A 17,231-nucleotide genomic window follows, 5' to 3' on the forward strand; every position below is an offset into this window, starting at 1 on the left:
GGTGGCCTGGGAAAGGATAGTGGGAGTCTTCTTTGTGCAGCAACAGCCCAGGTTGGACAAAAGACTGTTGTAACTGAAAAGATACACAGAGTTTGTGCGATGTTATAAAAGGGGCGCTGCGACGTCCCGAGGTTAGAACGCTCATTACCATGAACCTGTCATGTTTGGGAGTGTGTATGTGTGTTCTCCTGCGCAGTAACAAATAGTTTGATCACAGCTCTTTCAGTGTTGCAGACCTTATTTACAAAATTCCACAATAAAAGACAACAAAGAAAAGCACAAATATTAAAAATGAATGCAGACACATTTGCAACTGTGGTATTGGAGCTGTCCTGTTGGGATATATCTGCAGCTGTTCAGTAATTTCAGTATTTGTTAGATGTAACACCTCTTTGTCATCTGGCCACTCTTCTGAGTGGCCAGTGAAGTATCATGAAGGCTGTACACAGAAACTGCTTTTGTTGTTGAGGTGCAGAGAGTAAAGGTGCTGCTGAGAATGTTATCCGTCTCTATCTTGGTGATTCCGAACCACATAATGAACGCTCACGTTACATTTTTTTCAGATGATTCTCTGTAAATCCTAAAGATGGCTGTGTGGGAAAATCCATGTAGATCAGTAGTTTCTGAAATACTCAGGTCAGGTCTTCAAGACCTTGCTACAAAAAGTTACTCAGTATGAAGTAAACAACATTACCACATTGGTTTGATTGCTTTGATATAAATACTACCTTTGTAAGGCTTATTCAATCTGTTGAATTCTTTTGTTGTTTTAAGTTTGCTTTTCCTTTTTGCTGAATTAGCACGTTCTAGAGTGTTCCTGTTTTCTTTTCCCAACCCTTTTCTGCATGTGCATACTGCCTCATTTATAGCTGCATAATCTGAGAGGGAGGGTTAAACAAAGACAAAGAGCAAGCAAAAAAAAAAAGACAAAATCCACTTGGAGCAAAGACAGACTCTCTCAGCTAAAGAACCATGGGGACAGGTAAGATCATTTAAACATCTATGAGCATTTCTTTTAAACTGCATTAGGTGAATGATAACGGGATTTCTTGATAAACTGATTAATATGAGTATGCCTGCTTGTTATTAGTTCTGAAATTAATAAATTAATAAGAAATTAATAAATAAAAATGTGAAATTTCACAAGGAAATCTGTAAGTACTTCACATAATCTGGTACTGTATACATACATAATGTTTTTAACCTGATAGCACAATCGAATCTTTTTTGTTGTTTTGTTTCTTTTTTTATCTTGTTTTTCTGATATTTTATGTGATTTTTTTATGATCATAAAAGAAGTATGTATGTCACATATTCTGGATACTATACTAGAAGCTAGTATTGCACAGAATATGTGCTAGAATCAAGCACTATAATATACAACTATAAAAACTACATAGCCATGTGCACTTAATTAAAGATGCATTTTTTATAAGTTTGAACTAATGTCTGTGATGCATTGCTTTCTTTTTTTTTATGTTTCGCAACAGGTCAGTCATCTGGGCTTGAAGCAGCTTCCACACACATACAAAGAGCTGTCATTGTCATCTACTGTGTGATATTTATAGTTGGAACTCTGGGCAATGCTCTGGTCATCTACGTGACAGGATTCAAAATGAAGAAAACAGTCAACTCAGTTTGGTTTCTCAACTTGGCCATAGCTGACTTCCTCTTCACGGCCTTCCTGATTTTCTCGATCATTTCTCTCTCTCAGAGTCACCGATGGCCTTTTGGACAATTTGTGTGCAAGCTCAACACCTTTGTGAGTGTAGTCAACATGTTTGCCAGTATCTTCACTCTGACAGCTATAAGTTTGGATCGTTGTTTGTCCATCTGGGTGGTGGTGTGGGCACAGAACAAGCGCACAGTCTGCAAAGCTCGGCTCATATGTGTTGGTATCTGGGTGACTGCTGCGATCTGCAGCACTCCTTATGCCACTTTTCGCACTGTGTTGGAACATAATGGGACACATTACTGTGGTTATTCTATGACACCTGAGCAAAAATGGAGTCTCCACATTTTTCGCTTTGTTGTGGGCTTTGTGATCCCTTTCCTGGTAATAGTGATGTCTTATGTGGCCATAGGGATCCGTGCAATCCGCATGCAGAGAACAAGCAATCACAGATCTCGCAGAATCATTTTCGCCATCATTTTTGCATTCTTCATCTGCTGGTTGCCCCTCCATGTTTTCAACTTTATAGAATTAAAGGCTATGAATAACCCAGACCTCTGGACCATTGTTAGAATCATGGGTCCTTTGACTGTGAGTCTGGCTTTTCTGAACAGCTGCCTGAACCCCATCCTCTATGTTTTCATGTGTGAAGAATTTCTCAAGAAGCTTCGGCAGTCCATATGTTTTACACTTGCAAGTGCCCTGGCAGAGGACCATGTGTCCAGTCACTCTATGTCATCAACCATTTCAAAAATGTCTCAAAAGTCAGATCCAGCTCCAGCTTTAAAAAGAATTGACCAGCCGTTTATGAACAAATCATAGTAAGCAACATGATCATCACTGAGGAGATTCCAGTCTCCAAGTAAGATCAACACCCAGCAACAAAAAACAATGTAACAAAAGGCAATGTAAAAAGGAATTAATGGATTTTTAATGCAAAACTTTCACATCAGATTATAACATAAAGTACATTCATGCACAGAAACACAAAGCACATGTTTTTGTCTTGTCATACTATTAGACGAGCAAGAAAGAGTCAGAGTAACTGAAAACCTATGTTATTGTGCTGCAGCTTTGAGTTATAGCTATTGAGTTCTTGATTAAAACAAAGTATTACATGAAGCATTTTTTGTTTTTTCATTCTTTGGGGAGGAGGGGTTGTTTTTGTTTCTTTTTTTTTACTTTATATTGTTGCTAGAAATTGGATTGCCATCATTAAATTTCCTTTGAGAACAGTTATATATGTTTCTAAGTAAGCTTTTAATACCCCTGCTTATCAACCATTTTTTTAAATGATCAGAATTCATAATAATGTCAGAAGACACTGAACTTTAATTGTGCTTTATGATTTTGTTACACTTGTATATAAAATAAAAGAATAAAAACATTCTGACGAAGTGTATTTGTCTCTCTGCATAACAAACCTGGCTTAAATTACTGACTCTGAACTGTCTATCCAATGGATCCTCCAAAACTCTAAAATTAGAGTCAAGGAACCCCTTTTATGTGAAAAGAGAATGAGCATTTAGATCCAAGAGAGGCCCAGTGCACAAGGCCCATGTGATTACTTTGAATGTCAAAGGAAGAAATAATAAAATCAACAAAACCTATGTTGTTATCACCATAAAAGTAGCAGTTTTTTCCCAATATTTTATTTATTAATTGTGAATTGCCATTGATGAACAATTGAAAGAGCCTCACGTATGTTGGCACAATAGGAGGAAATAGTATTGGCTGATACATCACAGTCATAGCTCACAGTCTTTAACAATCTCAGTTTTTGTTTTTATTGTATGAAGACTTCTTCAAAACATGTGTTTATCATAATTTTTCTCCCCTTGAAGGGAGGAAGTATGTAACTGTTTAAGTTTGTTTATCTGTTAGTTAGCAGTCTAGTGTCTAGAGATTTCAAAATATCAATAACAGCTCAAGCTGATTTCATTTTGGTGACAATCAGGTCGATGTAACACCAAATGTGAAAATCAGTAAAAAATTTTATATTACCCAGTTTTTATGAATTGTCTTCAAACTTCACAATAATATACTAAGCCTTTGAGGACATGAGTACCTAGGCAGGCTAAGCATTTGACCTTGCCCAAGGTCAAAATTGTTGTTGAACAAAAATTCCAGAAACTACATTGTGTAATATATCATACGAAAGGGCATAGAAAGAGCTGTAAAACACACTTTTTTTTCAATATGTTACTCTATGACATCACAATGATACTGTAACAGCATATTATAATAAGAACATCATAAAATATCAGAGTTTTAGTATAGGCCTTGGCCATCAGGGAAAATTGTGTTCTCTGAGCATTCTTGTTGATAGTCTGATATGACATTGTCAAAGGAGTTTGCAAAGAAAAGCGTCTGGACTTCTTTGAGTTGCTTGAAGATGTTTCACCTCTCATCCGAGAAGCTTCTTCAGTTCTAAGGTCAAATGGCCGAGAGTCCCAGATTTAAACCCAGTGGGAGTATCCCCCAAGGAGGACAAAGGACCCCTGGTGATCCTCTAATCACATGCGCCAAGGTGTGAAAGTGGGTGTGGGACCTAATCAGCCAGGGTTTGGTGAGCTCATTGTGAAACCTGGCCCCACCCTATCATGTGATTTCCTGAGGTCAGATGGCCCAGGATGTGAGTGGGCGTTAAGTGGGCGTTTGAGTTCCCTCCCCAGTTGCCTTAACGCCCACTCACATCCTGGGCCATCTGACCTCAGGAAATCACATGATAGGGTGGGGGCAGGTTTCACAATGAGCTCACCCGAAACCCTGGCTGATTAGGTCCCACACCCACTTTCACACCTTGGCGCATGTGATTAGAGGATCACCAGGGGTCCTTTGTCCCTCCTTGGGGATACTCCCACTGGGTTTAAATCTGGGACTCTCGGCCATTTGACCTTAGAACTGAAGAAGCTTCTCGGATGAGAGGTGAAACGTCTTCAAGCAACTCAAAGAAGTCCAGACGCTTTTCTTTGCAAACTCCTTTGACTACGATGACCTGGATGACTGAGAACCTTCACAGACATCTGATATGACATGTAACTATTGGTTACTTTGTAACCTTGGTTCTCTGAGTGAGAGACTATCTCTTCACTCTGTTATGTATTTCATATGTATCGGGTATGAATCCACTTTAGTCATGGGGCGTGGTTACTTCTTTAAGACAGGACAGACAGGAGATCAGACAGCACCATGTCTCTGTGGCTTTTAAACCCCAAAACAAAAACTGATCCACCGCAAGGATCAGGTCCCCCGGCACAAACAGAGTAATGTAGTGTAGGTTGTTAAGTGCCAGGAGGATTGTCTTGATTTATACATCGGGTAAACAACCAAACAACCTTTAGTGAAGCTAATGCAGTGTTGGGGAGTACTTGTACAGGCATTACGTATTTAAAATACAAAATATGAGTAACTGTATTCCGTTACAGTTACCGTTTAAAAAGGTGGAATGGATTACACGGCGGTCTTTTCCTGTTTCATATGCATTAAGAGGCTCTAATGCCTGGGTCTCAGTCTCACAGCCCATGCCACCTCTACAAGCGGCCCACATAATGACGTTAAGAAATATTGTTTAAAATTATTATTCAAAAAATTATCTAATATGAAGGCAATATGAGAAGAGTGTTACAGGCATTGCCCTATACCAGTTATGTGCAAAAAAATAAATAAATAAATAAAAGAGGAGAGTCAAAAAGTACGAGATGCCACCGACGAGAAACGGGAGATCGAAGTATGTAAATATAATAATAACCACTGCAGCCAGTACGTTCAGAATACGTTACTGTCACGGCTGGGGCAGCAGTCGTGTGGTGTAGTGAGAAAAGGATCCAAAATGCAGGTACTGGCTGGGGTGCGAGTGAGCGTTTATTTGTAGTGAAAGCAAAGTACAAAAGGAACAGGGAGCAAATAAAACCTAGACTGGGAAAACTAATAAACAAACCTGAAAACATAAGGGCACGGGGAGACATGCAGGGAAGACACGGAGAAAGGAGAGCAGGGAGACGCGGGGAATACCAAATCACACAGACGGAGCAATGAGGAACACAGGCAGGCACACACTATAAGTGCACACAAGGTAATGAGGGAATGACACACCAGAGGGGAACACAGCTGAACCTAATTAGACACAGACCTTCAAAATAAAATAGGAAACTCACAAACTGTTCTACAAACACAAACTCAGGGACACGAACAGAGCACAAGGGGGAAGAACACAGGTAGGAATAATAAAACACTGAACACCAGAACCAAACCCTAAGAACTAATTCAAAATCAGAAGAAACTAGAAAATAATACCAAAAAACTCAAAACGCTGGGTCACCGACCCAGGACCATGACAGTTACTCTCATTGAGTAACGTAACAGAATACATTACAAAATACATTTTGAGGCATGTATTCTGTAACCTGTAGTGGAATACACTTTCAAAGTAACCTTCCCAACACTGAGCGGATGGCACAACACAGAAGACCTAACTCGTCAGGCCAGGACTCCACAGTCTATTTACACCTACAGGCCAGTGGACACTCTTTCTATGATGAGGATGTACACATCCTGGACAGGGAGGAATGCTAGTTTGAGCACGGAGTCAAGGAGGCCATTTACATGAAAAGGGAAAGACCATCTCTGAATTGAGGAAGAGGACTAAGGGTACATCTTTCGCCATCTTACAATGCTGTGATTGCAGCCATTCCCCACCAACACTCTGTGAATGGTACTCATGGCCAATGATCAGTGGTCTTTGATCAGTGGTTGTTGGTCAATGGTCATGACAATTTGCATAAACCTGCGCAAATTTGCGTAACCTCCCTAAACCCAACACCCCCTAGAATTACTGGCTTTTTTATTTTCTGGTGCAAGTCCCGAGGTGTTAATCACCCCTGCTGAGATTTTCACAGGTCGTCAGCTCGTTTCTCCTCCAGCTTTTGTTGTGCAAACCACCCATTATCCTTGAGGCCTGGCACATTTGCATTTGCTCACTCAGAGTTGCTCAGATCCAAGGCAGGCCAAACCTCTGTGTTACAACTTTCAGAAATGCCTGGTAGAAATGCTTCAACTTACTCATGAGATTTTGACCACATTTCTTGCGGAAGTCAGAGCTATACTGAATGCACGACCATTGTTGCCAGCTGCAAGAAATGCTTGGTAGGGAGCAGCTGTTCCCTACCAAGGTTCGTTGTCCATTCACACAGTATATTGCAACCAAGCCAGACAAATTTGGGATCAAGTTCTGGATGGCCACGGATTTGGACACCAAATATGTCTGCAGTGCATCTCCTTTCTTGGGAAAAAGACCCCAGTCGTCAGAAGGAGAGAGGCTGGCAGAGAACGTGGTCATGAAACTGATGGAGCCGTTTTTGGATGATGGGAGAAATGTCACAACGGACAATTTCTTTACTTCACTGTCACTGTCGCAAAACAACGTTACTGGGCACGGTGAATAAAGTCCGGCGTGAACTTCCTCAACTTGCAAAAGATACTGCAAAGCGAGAGGTATTCTCCACTTCAGTGCTTAGAAGTGGCAGTGTCTCCTTGACAATTTATGCACCTAAAAAAAACAAGACCGTGTGTGTTCTAAGTTCCATGCACCAAGACGTGACGATCGGTGACGGCAGAAAGAGGAAACCCAACACGATAACAGACTATAACCACATGAAGGTATGTGAATGTGTGTACAATTTTACACCAGTGCTACAATGTTTTCTGATGTGTGCTATACAGCCTATAGAAAAAAAACATATACTCATGACTCTCTCTCTCTGCTTTTACAGTGTGGTGTAGACGTGTTGAACCAAATGGCACGGATGTATTCCGTAAGATCAGCAACACGCAGGTGGCCAGTAGCGGTTTTCTATATTATGCTGGACCTGGCGGCGGTGAATGCCTACATTTTGTACAAGGCATGTACAGGGTGGACAGGCAAAAGAAGATTGTTTCTGAGTCTTTTAGCTCAGCAACTTCGTTGCCGATTCATGCAGCACAAGGAAATATTAGCACAGAGGCAGGCTGCTGCAGCTGCTGCAGCTGCTGTGCCAGGGAGTGTAAAGACAACACAGTGCCAGGTGCAAGAGAGCTGCAACAGGAATCGCAGCAGGTTTACCTGTGCAACGTGTCAGAAATTCACCTGTACCAAATGCAGGGATGATGGACACTGGGTCTGCAAACGCTGTAAAGTTTGAAACACTTTGAAATAAAACAGACTTATGTACCCATATATTGTGAATGTGTGTCTTTTGTATGTAGGTTGTAACACCGAGGTTTGGCCTGCCTTGGATCTGAGTAAACAAATGCCAATGTTGCACACACACACACACACACACACACACACACACACACACACACACACACACACACACACACACACACACACACACACACACACACAGCAAATCTGCATTTATTTGTCCCACAAGTGGAAAATCTGCATTGTCATTGCAAAAAAGTGGACAGTGCAGGACAAAAGCAGCTAAATAAAAACTGTACAAAGAGCACGGTATAGAAAGTGCACTATACAAACAATCTGCAAACATAAATATGGACAGGTGTATTCAAAAATATCTATCTCACAATATCTCACATCTATATCTACATATATATACACACACACAGATAGATAGATAGATAGATAGATAGATAGATAGATAGATAGATAGATAGATAGATAGATAGATAGATAGATAGATAGATAGATAGATGTGTGTGTGTGTGTGTGTGTGTGTGTGTGTATAAATAGACTTTATGCATATTATGTAAGGTGTGGCTATATAAATATATGTACAACTCTGTGTATATATATGTTTATGGACAGGCATGCAATCTAGTGACAAGGATTGACAAGAACTAATATTGCATATGAGAAATATTGCACATAGAAACTGCCATGGTGTATTGTACGATGCAGGTAAGGAAGGAAAGTAGCCTTGAAGGAAAGGAAAGACCTGAATCTCTCATGGTTGGGGGTTGGGGGAGGGTGTGTTTGCACAACAAAAGCAGGAGAACGATGGAGTTGAAGACCTGTGAAAATCTCAGCGGCGTGCCAAGAGGTGTTAGGGTCGGGGGAATTTACGCAAATTTGCGCAGGGCTAGTAAATCTAGTAGTAGGGACTTGCACCAGGGAAAAAAACGCTCAGTAATTCTAGTGTTAATGATCAAGGAACCAACCTCACAGCCCATTGTTCCTTCAGTGGGCTAGTTTCAGTCATTGTGCAAATGTACTGTTTACAAGGTTGTGGAAACCTGCAGTCAGCTGAGACTGAAGAAGTCACTTGGATGAGTGATTAAATGTTTCTCCCACTGAAAACGTTACGTCCAGATAAACAGAATCAACCTTTGGGATTTACTTACCTGGATGATTGAGCATGCATCAAGACAACATAGATGTATTGAGTCGCCAAGTCATTTTCTCGATTCATGTATTTTACTATGTACACTAAGCAGCTTGATAATGTGAAATGCAAATTGTGATACATCTTCAGGTATTAGGGCTTCACCTCTGACTAATAAAAAAACTGACAAGATACTCAGTATGAGTGAGAAACCAGGAATGAGTCATGAAATATATCTCTTTATCTGTAGGGTGCTCTTAGGTAATTAATGTTGACGCATGGTGAAGCTAAAGTGGAAGATTTATTTAAAAATATCAATTGGGCTACACAATCAATTCTGAAAAGAAAATTAATGGGGTTTTTTGCTTTGTTTTGTTTCTGGAAGTGTATTACGCTTCTGTGGAGATTCACTGATCAAGCAGTTGGCTCTTAATCTGTCCCATAGCAAGACAAAAAAAATCTTCCAGGAATCTGTAACTCTCCTATCTTCTTTGTTTCCTTCAGTCCATTATATCACTTATTGATCATTTTAGTATTATTGTAGTAAGGAATATGATTATCATTTCAAATGGGAGCAAAGCACACTTTTAGTGTAAGGAACGACACAACACATCAGATCAATTCATCAAATCCTTTCTCTGTATTATATTTATGTGTGATTCATTCTCACCTCTTCTCGTGGCCATCACCTAATCCTACTACAACTTGCAGAACTTTTCACTTGCAGAATTGAAGCGTTCATGTTAGTTTTCCCAGTTTAGTTGTTGTTTAGCTCCTTTTGCGTTTTGTTTACTTTGTTTATTTCAACCTTAATAATACGGCTTGCTTTTAGTTAAAATTAAGTTTGTTTTCATACCTCATTTTGTCTGTGTTAGGGTCCAATCCATGCACCGGCCACTCAGCTTTGACAATAAAATTAAGACTGAACTGAACAGCATCATTTTTTTACTGAATTTTATTATTTGTATTGGCACTTGTTAACAACAACCTTTGCCAAACAGCCACTATAATGTTAATTGGTACATCTATGTAAAATTTTGAAATGAACTCTAAAACTAGTAGCATGTGTGTGTCTTTCATGTCCATCTGATAAGTCAAGTGACTTTTTGCAGAAGCACAATGTAGGTAACCACAAACGGTGACTCTCTACAGCAAAATATGCAAGATGGGTACAATACATAGCTATAAAATAATACTCTTTTAAGACTTGTCATCACAAAAATGTTCATTCAGTTCAGGCAAATGTTGCTGCATTAGCATATTCTGAGGAATTACTGTTATGTTATCTGCTCATTTCTGTATGTGCATACTGCTTCATCTGCAGCTGCAAAAACTGAGAGGGAGGAGAAATCAAAGACAAAGCGCAAGTAGAAGCAGTAACTGATAGAGATCAACTTCCAACCAAGACAGACTCTCTCAGCTAAAAAGAACATGGGGACGGGTAAGTTAATTTAGTCTAGACATATATTACTATTTCTCTTTAAACTGCAATATGTGATCTTTGCAAGGTTATTTGAGTTCTTGTTAAACGGTTCAAAATGAGCACTCATACCTGTTATTTATCCTGTTATTAACCACAAAAGAAACTGAGTTAGATAAATGCAAATGCCAACTTGCACCCAGAATTCTGTATGTGCATCACAAAAGTAGAAGCTAGGATTGCATAGAATATGTGTTGGAGCCAACTATGAAAATGCATAGCTATATTTTGTTAATTAAAAATAAAATTTGTATAATTTGGCAACAAAAGTAATGAAATTCTCTTATTTTATCTGTTCATATAATATATTGTGGAAACATGATTTGTATAATACAACATTTTTTCTTTTTTGCTTTTAGATAACAGCACTTTCAATGCAACTCAGTCACCTGAACAAGGCGCAGCTTCCACACACATACACACAGCCTCCATTGTCATCTACTGTGTGATATTTATAGTTGGAACTCTGGGCAATGGCCTGGTTATCTATGTGACAAGCTTCAAAATGAAGAAAACAGTTGACTCAGTTTGGTTTCTCAACTTGGCCATAGCTGACTTCCTCTTCACGGCCTTCCTGATTTTCTCCATCATTTCTCTCTCTCAGAGTCAACAATGGCCTTTTGGAGCATTCATGTGCAAGCTCAACACCTTTGTGAGTGTAGTCAACATGTTTGTCAGCATCTTTACTCTGACAGCCATGAGTCTGGATCGGTGTTTGTGTATCTGGGTGGTGGTGTGGGCGCACAACAAACGCACAGTCATCAAAGCTCAGCTTATATCAGCTGGGATCTGGGTGATCGCTGGCGTCTTCAGCACTCCTTATGCCACTTTTCGCACTGCATCAGTGAGGAGCAGTGGGGAAAGTTCCTGTAGTTATTCTGCAAAAATCACACACAAATGGACTCTGGACATTTTTCGCTTTGTTATGGGCTTTGTGATCCCATTCCTGATAATAGTGATGTCTTATGTGTCCATTGGTATCCGTGCAATGCGCATGCCGAGAACAAGGAGACGCAGATCTCGCCGAATCATTTTCTCCATCATTTTTGCATTCTTCATCTCTTGGTTGCCTTTCCACATTTTCAATTTTATAGAATTAAGGTTTAGTACTAACTTAGAGATCCTGGGGATTGTTAGAATGTATGGTCCTCTGACTGTGAGTCTGGCATTTCTGAACAGCTGTTTGAACCCCATCCTTTATGTTTTCATGTGTGAAGAATTCCAGAAGAAATTTCGACAGTCCATTTGTTTTGTACTCGAGAGTGCACTGGCAGAAGACCATTTGTCATTTCTGTCCACCCGCTCCATGTCATCCACCTTTTCAAAAGCTTCCCAAAAGTCAGACACTGCTGCCACTTTAGATCGGATTGACCCAGCCATTTATGAAAACATCCCAGAAAGCACAGTAATCATCACTGAGGGGATTCGTAGGACTGAATAAGAGTGCACCAGCAGACAATGAATATTGAAATGAATAATTGTTTTTTGTTTTACAAACAAGCACATTTTAATAATTTGCTCGTCTGCCTTCACATGTATATGAACTTGAATGAAATCCCATTCTAATGTATAGTGTTTAATATGATGTTAGCCCGCCCTTTAACTCATCTGAGAAGTTTAGGAGTGTGTTGACCATTCTTCCAGAAGCGCATTTGTGAGATTAGACACCAATGTTGGATGAGAAGCCCTGACTCGCAGTCTGGGCAAAGATGTTCTATTGAGGTCAGGAATCTGTGCAGGCCAGTCAAGTTCTTCAACACCAAACTCGTTTATCCATGTCTTTATGGACACAGTGCTTTGTGCACTCTCGCACAGTCATATTGGAACAGGCAGGGGCCATCCCCAAATTGTTTCTAAACAGTTGGGAGGATTAAATATTGTAAAATGTCTTGGTATGCTGAAGCATTTACAGTTCCTTTCACTGGAAACAAGGGGTTAAGCTACAATCTTGAAAAACAACCCCACACCATAATCCCCCAAATTTTACACTCGGCACAATGCAGTCAGACAATTACCATTCTCCTGTCAACCACCAAACCCAGACTTATCCATCAGATTTCCAGACTGAGAAGCATGTTTCATAACTCCAGAGAACCATCAAACAAACTCCAGAGAGTTTCCTTTTTTGTTTTCATGCTGTCAGTTTCCATGATTTGAAATACCATTGTGACATTTCATTTTAAATTACGTTCACTTTTTTGTATGTAAGTTTCTAACCATGTTTAACCAACAGGCATCATACTCTCACAAGAGAGTGATGTTTTTTTTATTGATCATTAAGGCCTTTTTTATTAACCTGTGAATAAAAACATGCTGATGTTGTCTGCATGAAAAAACTGGCTTACACTCTGCTTACTCTTATTTTATTTCACGGGATATTTATAAGGCTGTATACTTTATGTCACAGTGTAGTATTGAACACACTATGGAAATTGAAAAATAAAAGGAATCCTTATATATATAAATCCTTTAAAACATAACCAGCAGATTAACACATTCGATTTTTTGTAGGCTATTAAACTATGAAATACAGTCAAAGAACTAAGGATTGCCTCAGCTTATTATAGGTTTGTTATTGAACAAATGTGCTGTGCCCTTCTCAATTAGGACTTGTGGTTGTTGCAAAATCAAAATGGTATCGCCTCATTATTCGTTCTTAGACTAAAAATACAATTAAGTCAAGAATGTTTTAAAAATGGCTCCAAAACACATTTTTCTTACACAAGGATAGATGTAGAACTGCAAAGCAAAAAATTTATAACAGGTATGATGCTCTGGCCTTGTTATTGTTTGGTGGGCTTGTTTTTGTTTACTTTTGTCATATCCTCATTGACAGCTCCTCCCATCCATTGAAAGAAAACCTGTTTAGTATACGGTTTATATTACTTTCTTCTTATAACCAGGACAGAGGAGAGAAGAGAAGGTGCGGCGAGCAGAGGAGCTGAACAGTGAGATACCAAAAGAACAGGAAAGAAGTTATGAGACCAGGGCTGGTAAAGTTTAAAAACTGAACTAGATAAATACTGTCACAAATGAATACTTCATCAACATTTTAACATTTTTTTTAAAGTTTTATTCCTGCTACTTAAATTTTTTTTTTTTAAATTGCATCAAACAAGAAGAACTCAAATTGAACTGTTTATTGTTTACTGTTTATTTCCGCATCATTCTAAGAATTCAACCTTTAGTGTTCATAATGTTTGATATGTTATATAAATTTTACTATAAAATGTCATTTTAAAAAAAGTTTAAAGAGGTGCTGTTATCAAATGAAAATCCAAAACATTTCAGGGCTGGGCTTAGAGCTCAGTGTTTCAAAACCCTAACAATGCCCCTGGTATAAAGTAACAAATTTACTAGGAAATAAGAATAACTGAATGTGTGATTAAGAAAAAAGCAAAACTAATAAATTAATAAATAAACAGAAGAACATAATAAAAACGCACACCTGCAACAAGCTGTCATTTAGGATGGCACTGTGGTAGTAGAATCCTGAAAGAGACATTTGTGGCAATGATTTTGATATATGACAATTTATTTCATATTTTTCAATGATCTTACTGAAGTCAAGTATTCAGTGGAGAGTTCAGAAATTACAAAAGAAATAGCAATATCATTTAAATAAATTATAAACAAACCACTATTAATGCAAATGATTACCCAGTGCCATGTGCAGAAAGTAATGATGCTCATAGTAGTGGTATACACTGTTAAATGCATGACCACTGAGAAAAATCAACTGCTTGAGACAGATGGTATTCTATTATTTGAAAAGTGTCCTTGGGCGCCTCTACTTAGTTCTATTGAACATCTAGATCAACCAGATAATTACAGCTAATGTGCAAACACACAGAAACTCTCCAACACATACATGCAGGAAGGACTACTGTGTTTTTAAAGCACAGCTAATGCTAACAGCATTGACACATAATAACAACAGTCTTTGCCAAGCAGCCACTGTAATGTTATTTGGTGAATCTTTATGCAATAAGCTCTTAAATTTTTAGCTCTTGTTTGTCTTTTGTGTTCATCTGATGAGCCAAAGACTGTCTGCAAGGGTGCATGAATGTGAGTACAGTGCAGCACAAGAACAATGTAGCTAACCACAGTCGGTGATTGTCTACAGTGATATATGTACAACATTGGCACAACATACAGCTAGAAATAATACTCTTGTAAGATTTGTCCAACATTTTGAGTGTCATCACAAAAATGTTCATTCAGTTCAGGCAAATGTTGTTGCATTAGTGTATTTTGAGGCGTTACTATTAAATTATCTGCTCATTTCTGTATATGCATATTGCTTCATCTGCAGCTGCAAAAACTGAGAGGGCGGTGTAATCAAAGACCGAGCGCAAGTAGAAGCAGTAACTGATAGAGATCAACTTACAACCAAGACAGACTCTCTCAGCTGAAAGGAACATGGGGACGGGTAAGTTAATTTAGTCTAGACATATATTACTATTTCTCTTTAAACTGCATTATGTGAAAGGTTATTTGAGTTCTTGTTAAACGGTTCAAAATGAGGGCAAATACTTGTTATTAATTTTGTTATTAATCACAAAAGAAAATGAGTTAGATAAATGCAAATGCCAACTTGGACACAGAATTCTGTATGTGCATCACAAAATCTATTAAAAGAGTAGAAGTTAGTATTGCATAGAACGTGCAGGTGTCAAGCCCATTAATACACAATTTGGCAACAGAAGTAATGAAATCCTCTTATTTTATCTGTCCATATGATAAATTTAGGAAAAAATTATGTGGGTATTACAACACTTTCTTTTTTGCTTTTAGATAACAGCACTTTCAATGCAACTCAGTCACCTGAACAAGGCGCAGCTTCCACACACATACAAACAGCCTCCATTGTCATCTACTGTGTGATATTTATAGCTGGAACTCTGGGCAATGGCCTGGTTATCTATGTGACGGGCTTCAAAATGCAGAAGACAGTCGATTCAATTTGGTTTCTCAACTTGGCCATAGCTGACTTCCTCTTCACGGCCTTCCTAATTTTCTCGATCATTTCTCTCTCTCAGAGTCACCGATGGCCTTTTGGAGCATTCATGTGCAAGCTCAACACCTTTGTGAGTGTAGTCAACATGTTTGCCAGTATTTTGTTTTTAACAGCCATGAGTCTGGATCGTTGTTTGTGTATCTGGGTGGTGGTGTGGGCACACAACAAACGCACAGTCATCAAAGCTCAGCTTATATCAGCTGGGATCTGGGTGATCGCTGGCGTCTTCAGCACTCCTTATGCCACTTTTCGTACTGTTTCAGCAAGTACTGGGAATATGACCTGTTATTATGAGTTTAAAACTAATGAATCAAAATGGACTCTCTACACTTTTCGCTTTGTTATGGGCTTTGTGATCCCATTCCTGATAATAGTGATGTCTTATGTGTCCATTGGTATCCGTGCAATGCGCATGCCGAGAACAAGGAGACGCAGATCTCGCCGAGTCATTTTCTCCATCATTTTTGCATTCTTCATCTGCTGGTTACCCTTCCATGTTTGCAGTTTTATAGAAATAAAGGCTGTGACTAACCCAGAACTCTGGACCATTGTTAGAATCGTGGGTCCTTTGACTGTGAGTCTGGCTTTTCTGAACAGCTGCTTGAACCCCATCCTCTATGTTTTCATGTGTGAAGAATTCCAGAAGAAATTTCGACAGTCCATTTGTTTTGTACTCGAGAGTGCACTGGCAGAAGACCATTTGTCATTTCTGTCCACCCGCTCCATGTCATCAACATTTTCAAAAGCTTCCCAAAAGTCAGACACTGCTGCCACTTTAGATCGGATCGACCCAACCATTTATGAAAACATCCCAGAAAGCACAGTAATCATCACTGAGGGGATTCCTAGGACTGAATAAGAGTGCACCACCAGACAATGAATATTGAAATGAATTTTATTGAATTGAATGTTTTTGTTTTGTTTTGGGTTTTTTTGGTTTTTTGTTTTTTTACAAATTTTAAACTCTTGCACAGAAATATAAAATGTCAGCATGTTAGTATGGTACTTGTCTATTGTTGCACATACAGGGAATATCCCACTATGCTTACACAATGTTTACTTACAATAGTAAGAAAGAGGAGTTACAACTTTATTTAGCCAGAATACATTAAAACCTATGCATGCTGCATCTCTGCATTAAAATTCACTAAAACAGTTTAACAAATGAAGAGGTTTTTGTGTTGTTTGGTCTGGGTTTTTTTTTACTTTGATGCTGTCATTTTTCCATGATTTGGATTTTCATCATTAAATTTAATTTTAAGTGACTTTTATGTTAGAAGGTAGATGTAGCAAAGCAAAACAATACAATATAATACATCAATTCTTTCCTAGTTCTTCATGTCATGCCCTTAAGATACTGTTCATCTGTTGTTTGGCTACTCTTTGGGAAACATCTAGCTGTAACAAAAATACAATTTTATGCCTTTCAAGCTGTTATCCTTGGCATTTTTTCATCGATAAATAAATGGGAACAAATAATGCTTATGAAAAAAGGTGCCAAAATTCATGAATTACAATAGTTTATTTGCTTGGTTGGCTGTTATGTGTAGACACCGAACTGGTCTGTCCCTTAAGTTAGTTGCAATTTTTGTGCTTTATTATGGTAAATGGCCTGTATTTATATAGCGCTTTACTAGTCCCTAAGGACCCCAAAGCGCTTTACACATCCAGTCATCCACCCATTCACACACTGGTGATGGCAAGCTACGTTGTAGCAACAGCCACCCTGGGGCG

At 38.8% G+C, this 17,231-nt stretch overlaps 3 protein-coding genes across 3 annotated transcripts; all 3 read left to right on the forward strand.

Annotated features, from left to right (window-relative positions):
• Positions 1-831: 831 nt before the first annotated feature.
• Positions 832-3,072, forward strand: LOC116335473 (chemokine-like receptor 1). Its single transcript, XM_031759176.2, has 2 exons — positions 832-982; positions 1,491-3,072. Exons 1-2 carry the CDS (start codon positions 973-975, stop codon positions 2,492-2,494), a joined length of 1,014 nt encoding a protein of 337 aa, XP_031615036.1. The 5' UTR covers positions 832-972; the 3' UTR covers positions 2,495-3,072.
• A 7,342-nt stretch (positions 3,073-10,414) lies between these two features.
• On the forward strand, positions 10,415-12,785 carry LOC116335436 (formyl peptide receptor 2-like). The gene is made up of 2 exons (XM_031759128.2): positions 10,415-10,438; positions 10,837-12,785. The coding sequence occupies exons 1-2, from the start codon at positions 10,429-10,431 to the stop codon at positions 11,916-11,918; spliced, it is 1,092 nt and encodes a 363-aa protein (XP_031614988.2). The 5' UTR covers positions 10,415-10,428; the 3' UTR covers positions 11,919-12,785.
• Positions 12,786-14,836: 2,051 nt separating this feature from the next.
• On the forward strand, positions 14,837-16,948 carry LOC116335482 (formyl peptide receptor 2-like). The gene is made up of 2 exons (XM_039619978.1): positions 14,837-14,909; positions 15,275-16,948. The coding sequence occupies exons 1-2, from the start codon at positions 14,900-14,902 to the stop codon at positions 16,354-16,356; spliced, it is 1,092 nt and encodes a 363-aa protein (XP_039475912.1). The 5' UTR covers positions 14,837-14,899; the 3' UTR covers positions 16,357-16,948.
• Positions 16,949-17,231: the final 283 nt, after the last annotated feature.

This window comes from Oreochromis aureus, linkage group 11 (genome assembly GCF_013358895.1).
Source record: "Oreochromis aureus strain Israel breed Guangdong linkage group 11, ZZ_aureus, whole genome shotgun sequence".
NCBI classification, from domain to species: Eukaryota; Metazoa; Chordata; class Actinopteri; order Cichliformes; family Cichlidae; genus Oreochromis; species Oreochromis aureus.